General features: G+C 37.9%; 1 protein-coding gene across 1 annotated transcript in view; it reads right to left on the bottom strand.

The window, feature by feature from the left end:
• The window catches only part of LOC145996144 (uncharacterized), a 56,892-nt gene extending 50,459 nt beyond the window's left edge, over nucleotides 1–6,433 (bottom strand). Inside the window, exon 1 of the mRNA XM_083132480.1 lies at nucleotides 5,711–6,433. Within this exon, the coding sequence (XP_082988606.1) occupies nucleotides 5,711–6,369 (659 nt within the window). The 5' untranslated portion in view covers nucleotides 6,370–6,433. The remainder of the gene's footprint in view (nucleotides 1–5,710) is intronic.
• Nucleotides 6,434–7,577: the final 1,144 nt, after the last annotated feature.

Raw genomic sequence — 7,577 nt, forward strand, 5'->3', positions numbered from 1 at the left:
TACAGTCATGGCGTGTTATGCTATACAGGTTACACTGTTACAAACAGCCTCCAATAATTGACTTTGAGAAGACGGTAAATGTCTGTTATATCAGAGACACATTAAAATCGGATATTTTGTGTTTCGGATGGTTCGTACTTACCAATTGTGCATTGCGGAACATAGTTGAAGGTGCCATTATGCTTTTTACACGGAAATAACTTCAATTTTTCACATTACGAGTAATTCTTTTAATTCCTTTCTTCCGTTGCGGAACATACAATATGGCGCAACAAGCTGTGGATCATCGAGCGTCGTGCTTGTGATTTGTCGATTTGGAGTGGGTATGGAGTGTTTCAACCTTCTCAACCGAAAAATATCTACTTTCGTGTTCATTATATCATCACAAACTTTTGACAGATAGCCCCAAAAACCATTCACGATAGCCTCACGAACCATTGATGGATATCCCCAAAAACCATTCACGATAGCCCCAAAAACCATTTATGATAGCCCCACGAACCATTGATGGATAGCCCCAAAAACCATTCACGATAGCCTCACGAACCATTGACGGATAGCCCGAAAAACCATTCATGATAGCCCCAAAAACCATTCACGATAGCCCCACAGACCATTTCCAGCAAGGTTACGTTAGGTAAGCATAATTAAAAAAGAAATTCTTGTAAAAAAAAAAAAAAGGCACGTTTGGAAACATTTGCGAGACTGCGTGACTTTTGATGCTCATGCCATCTGCAGGTACATAATGGAAACAATGGCATAATGTTGTCGCTTTGCACAAAATGCAAGTTTATTATATCAAAAGTGCTTATATTTCTTGTTGTACAGCATTCTACGGTGAGAAAATACCTCCACGATCTTTCAAAATGCTACCGAAACTCATTTCCGTAAGTAGTTTCTTCTGTAAAAATGAAGAAATGTGTCTCCGATATAACAGACATTTACCGAGAAGACTGGAAGGCTTATGCTGTGCAGACAATGCTAGAAAGTGTACAGAATGTAGAGCTCCTTCGCTCAAGCAAATAATGTTCGAACAGGCAAGACAAGCAGTATATGTCTGAAGCCCAGTCGTAACTTTATAACCGTAATTTGTCTGTGGTAATAGGTCCACAAATATGGATTGTGAAGTGAAAGATGCAATGAAATTGAACCTTAAGTGAACATAGTCATCATCTCCATGTTAAAACGTAGTTTAGCCTATGTTACCATTAAGGTACATGAAAATGAAACGGATAATTGTGGGCTGAAATTGCCAGGATAGATATTTTACATATATGTATCTACGTGTCACATTAAAATGATATCTCATTGTAAATGCTCAAGCGTAGCTCGATCGAGCGTGGGAGACTGAAACGAGTATGAGCGAGTGATTGATTGATTTAGTTTATTTTACTTCACGTTTTGTGCCTCTTGGCTAATTTGCGGAGATGGGGATGAGTGATGAAATTGATGAATGGACATTCACAAACAACCATGCCCAAGCGGGATTCGATCCCGGGACCCCTGGCGTCGCAGCGCAATGTGCTAATCACTCAGCCACAGGGTCCGGCATGAGCGACTGAAAGTGGCTCGCGGCAGTACTCTATAGTGCAGAAGGCCTTCGAAAGATCGCTTCGCAGGCTTACCGCAGACGACAATATAGGTGTGTGTCTGCAGGAACCAATCAGGTCCGCGAACCAGCGAGCCCGGTTGCCACAGCTAGCTCGCTGCACCCTTCTGGAAGGGTGAGTGACCTCTGCCTCTTGCTACCTCGGCCTGTTTGTTCGGCTGAGGAGCAGACGACACGAGAGTATCGGCAATAGTGTGCGAGCGACGTCTGCTGTTAGCCCGCGAAACGCTCTTTCTAAGGCCTCCTGCACTATAGTGGGGATGTAATAAATATATTTTCAACAACAGCAACCTGTACTGAAATATTTTCTGCCTCACCCCTAAATTCTCATAAATCGGAAACTCTTTATTACAAAAAATGTGAAATTTCATGCAAACCTTCAATGGACTGATGTATCATGTTTCCAGAAATAAATTTAAATAAAACTATTCCAATACACACCCACATATCAAAACTAAAATCACAACTCGTGCCTGAACTTACTGATTACATAAGTTTATTATTATACATTCAAGATTTCATGTGGACCAACTTCCACATGCTGAATGATATTCGCAAGGCTTGTATGCTGATTAAGAAAACAATTGGAAGTTTTAATAGAAGTGCAAGTTAATATTTGAAGTTTGTAGAATGTGTATATGTTCGTTTGAAGTTATCAATCTCAAATTTGGCTGCTGAAATTATATTTTGAGGTTTTATATATATAAAGAAGAAAAAGTACACGTAGAAATACTAATGCAATAAAATTGGGCCTGACTAATCTATTCTCATAAGCTATTTTTTCTGATTAAAAAATGTTATATGGATGCAAAGCAGAAGAAAGTGTGGATGCAACTTAGCCTGCCTAACCTACTCATATATACATTTTCATGGGGGTAATACTATTGACTATTGTACACAAACAAGTACATGTTACTCTTGTGGCCATCAGATATATTTTTCAATGTTACAAAGAATTATAAAACTTGAATAAATAAAATATTCGGTAACGGTTCCGAATGTTTTATGATTTGTTTCAAAATTTCATAGCAGAAAGACTAATTATCGTAGAATGTTGGCAGTCATTCTCACACGAAATTTGAACCTTCCTTAAAGTAATGAGGGCTGTTCGGATTACGAAAAAGTAGCTAATAATGTTGAAAAAAACAAAATACCTTACGCGAGCATGTGTGCTCCCAAAAGACAAATCATTTTCTGTTTATAAAAGCGACAGTAAGTATCGGAAAGTAGTGGGAAAGAATGCGAACGTAATTTAGAACCTTACTGAAAATAATCATCACCGTTTTCAAAGTATGGGCAAAATTAGATGTTAGAACAACCTTGCGCAAAACTCTCAGTTTGGCAAACTTCATGCATTACACAAACTGCTTTCAGTAGCCATTTTCCTCTTCCTGAATGTGCGCAGGAGGCTCGAAGGGGGTTTCATGTTTGAGAGCAACAATAACATCTGCAGTAGTAATCATTTAGGGATGTTATTCTTTAACGTAACCAGGCTAACCTAACCTAAAAATAATAGATTATTAAGGAAATGCTAAGGGAACCAAACCTGGCCAGGCTAACCTAACTAAGAAAGCATATTTCAAAGTATGTAAGTTATGTGAAAAAAAAAAAAAAAAATAGGTATATGGTGTGGGCAAGCACGAAATATGTGCAGCAAACCATTGTCAACACATCACTAAAAGCTGTCTTGTTGTTAGAAAAAGTTTCATGCAGCCTGTATAAGTTCCATAGATTGAAATCTTGAAATATTTTGGTGGCAGGAAGAAAGTACACGTCTGAACAACGCATGGTAAATGACTAGAATCTGCGAACCAATACCAGAAACCCCTTCATACCTCACATGTGTGAAGAAGAAGACCTAGGTAGAAGGGGCAGTTCGTAACCAAGACCATAGTAAACTAATGGCTGTTGGCCAAGTACAGAATAACATAGGAGTAGGCTATATGGAAGTGAAAACCCAGTGTCAAGAAAATCCCCAGTATGCTTTAACAGAAGTAAATTGAAATCGAGCCATGGAAAAATTACATACGTAGCATGATGATAAAACCGCAATAAAACAAAAGGAACTTTGGCCTAATATTCTAAAGAATATGTAGAATTTATTCGCATCTTATGTTATTTAAGTTGTAAACCTTTTGTGACATAAGTGAAAAATACTTCTGATCTTCACAAGAATACCATGGATATGACCACAATGGAGGGACTGTGTAATCTGATTTTTACTTGTTACAAGAGACATGTTCTACATCAAGAGAAAAAGCTAACCAAAATACCAAATGAGCCCCAAGTTTCTTTTTTTTCTTCTTTTTTTGTGATTTCATCATGCTACGAATGAAATTTTAACATAGTTTGCTTTCGATTTACTTCTCTGTTAACACATACTGCAGAGTTTTAGCGATTTAGATATTGTTCAATACATGCCTTCGTAGTAGTTAGGTTAGGCAGGCCAGGTTTAGTTCTCTTAGCATTACAATAAAGTCCCTAAATGCATTCTACTAAGGTTCCGATTTACTTCTACATTCATTCCCACTAGTCTACGATACTTCCAGTCGTTTGTCAACTGAGAATATATTGTCCATGGGAAGCACGCATGCTTGCGTAAGGTAATTTTTAAGTTGTCTTTTTTTAGCATAAATAACTTTTTTGGGCTCATTACGGCCCAAGTTCCATTATTGCTATTTCATCATGCTACGAATGCAATTTTTACATAGTTTGATTTCGATGTACGCCTGTTACTTAAGGTTTTGTTCAATACATGCTTTCGTGGTTAGGTTAGGTTTGGTGCACTTAGCATTAAAATAAAGTCTCTAAATGCATTCTACTAAGGTTCCGATTTCCTTCTACATTCATTCCCACGCTTCTACGATATTTACTGTCACCTGTCGACGGAGAATATCTTGTCCATGAGAAGTGCGTAATGTAATTTTCAAGTTTTCTTTCAACATAAATAACTTATTTTTCAGAGTCCAAACAGTGCTCATTACTTTAAGGAAGGTTCAAATTTCGTGTGACAATGATTTCCAAAGTTCTACGATTAGTCTTTGTGCTAGGAGAAATCATAAAACAATCGGAACCATTACCACTAAATGTTTTGAAGATGGCAGCACTATTCTATTACCTGCACAAGAGATAACAAATAGCCAGTTGGAAGTATCGGACAGAAAAATCGGTAACAGTTCGTTATATCGGAGACACATTTCTTCATTTTTACACAAGAAACTACTTACGGAAATGAGTTTCTCTAAGTTTTCTAACGTTCGTCGAGGTATTTTCTTTCATCGTGGAATCTATATGACCGGTATTTTGCAAGAGAAATATATCACCGACCCACAAATGCCATTTCTTTCCTACGTGAACCGGATGCTCCATACGTTTGATGACATAACCCCCTGTCAGTGTTTAATTTTTTAACTATGCTTGCTTAACCTAACCTTATCGGAAATTGTTCGTGGGGCTAATGTTAAATTTGCACACGTGACGAACATGATAGTAGGTATTTTCAGTGAATAAGGTTGTAAACACTGCATACTGACAACGGTAGTCAATGTGTGCCCGCCATATTGTGTGTTAGGGAAGCGAAAAAAGGAATAACAAAACCTACTCTCTATGTGAAAAATTGTATTAGTTTTCGTGTAAAAAGCATAATGGCACCTTGAACTATGTTCCGCAATACACAATTCGTAAGTATGAACCATGATAAAAACAAAACATCCGATTTTAATGTGTCTCCGATATAACGAACTGTCACCGAAAAATCATTCTACAAGAATAACATGGTTAAGTATTCCTTAAGGCTCTGTAGCATGTGTAAGTATACATTTACTGAATTCATATGATGTAGGGTAGGGACCTGCATAATTACAAGAGTAGCATCCAGCAACTGGAAGTTGGCCGTTCATGCGTCATGAAAATAGTCATTAGACAATATATATTGTTACATAGCAAGTAGTACTAGACCCATAAATAGTGGGGGAAAAGTGCATTTAGGTTTTTAATTCCTGTAATCAAGATGTTTACACATGCAAAAATCAAAATTCCAATTTATTATAGACAAAGACCATGTAACTTTTCCCTTCAATTTATATTAATTACTGCACTTACCCTGAATTAGTGCTACTTGCTTTGGATGCTAATACATTACTTGGACTGCTGTGAGCAATTCTTACACCACTTGTACTTCCTCTAATCTTTGGACTGATGCTATTTCCCCATGGTGATCCCTTGGGTGAATAGTTTAAACTCTTGTACTGTGAATGTCTGGAAGAAACATTTGTGCAAATTGTTTTCTCCTTATCAAATGACCTATCGCTTGCATTCCAACTACTCGAAGAACGTAAGAAACGTGAGGAATTGTGCATTGCAATTGGAGAAACTGAATTACAAACTGACTTTACACCACTGTCATTTAGAACCACACTTCTATTTTCTTGATCTGAATGGGGTAGATCGTCGGTACTTGTATCTTGAGAATAAAACGAGTTCGATCCATAATTCTCACTTCTAAAGTCACTACTCGTTCGTTGTATATCTTGAAATTTCTGCATTATAGAAGATATTCCAGAATGAGTCCACACACAAACTGAAGACACAAAATTGTAGAGCTCTTCAGAAGTTAGGCGCCTTTCTCCCCAAACATAAACATCATAGTACATAAATATTCCCACTATTATCAAACAAACGCCAAGAAATGAAGACACATAAGACAAAAACAAAACACAAATTACGAAAATTGACGCAACTGTCGTATTAATTTCCACCATTTTTAAGCTGGCGAATGCATATTTGAAAACATCTTCCTAGACCATCATGGAGGTAAGTATTTCCGTTCCCTTCATTCCACTGCCCATTCCCTCGTTCAAAATCAAGTTTCGATGTGACGAACGTATTGCGGATATCCAAACGATGTTGCGCAACATACATAACTTCTTAAGAAACGTGAATAATCCAATTAACGGGTTCTATCCGAGTTACGCACAAATTTTGAAACATATATCGCCATTTCGATATTACATTAAACAAATATTTAGATACAGACGACCTGCAAAAGCGTTCTTCATTGGAAATCAACCCTCTCTTTCTCCTAAAATAAAGAATCCGGGTCAAGATCCATAATTCAAATGACAGAAGACAATAATCGTTTCGTAACACAGTAGTATGTCTATGCGTAACACTAAGGATGCGTTTGTTTCACAGAATTTGTTCTACATAAGCTTGTTTGTATTTCTATCTTTGTTGTTTTACGTCGCTCTTTTCTTCAACTTTTGACCCAATCGCTACGAATTCTGTCTACTCTGATAACGTTCGAGCCTCTCGACCAAAATGCAGAAAACTAAATGGTGTTCTTTCAAACAAAGGGGGGTGGTACATTTATTCATAATAATTTTTTATTTCTCCTTGGGTGCGTTCCGAAAGTCTTAACGAAACGAACGCATTCAACGAAAACAACTGGACTCGTGAATCTGGTGAAACCAGTTATTTTACAGACTTATGGGACACTCTAGGCGAAAGCGCAGGCGCAGCGTTTTGTTTAGAGAAAGTTTCCGCATGGCGTCAGCGGAAGGAATGTCCTTATGGCAAAAATAAACTCTATTATGGCCACTGTTACTCATTTTAATCACATTCTAAGAACGGTCAAGGCATACTCATCTTGTGCATGTTGCTTCATATCGCTATCTGTTAAAATTATAATACATTTTCCGAACTAGTGCAGTTTGAATCCATCAGCACGCGCTTTGTCTGCAAGGAGCAGACGATTTTCACGGAACAAACCAGCATCCTGGCCCGTGCGTTTGGTGAATCTCGTTCTTGCACGAAACGCACGGAATGCGACTTTTGGGACAGCATAATGAAACTCACGAAACGCACGGAAGCACTTATGGAACGGTCAGTTACCATAACTCGTTTAACGCGTTAAACTCGTGCGACTTTCGGAACGGGCCCCTTGTTGTGCAATCTCAGGGCTGCGTCA

This window comes from Lepisma saccharinum, chromosome 12, assembly GCF_977018435.1.
Source record: "Lepisma saccharinum chromosome 12, izLepSacc3.1, whole genome shotgun sequence".
In the NCBI taxonomy this organism is placed as follows: Eukaryota; Metazoa; Arthropoda; class Insecta; order Zygentoma; family Lepismatidae; genus Lepisma; species Lepisma saccharinum.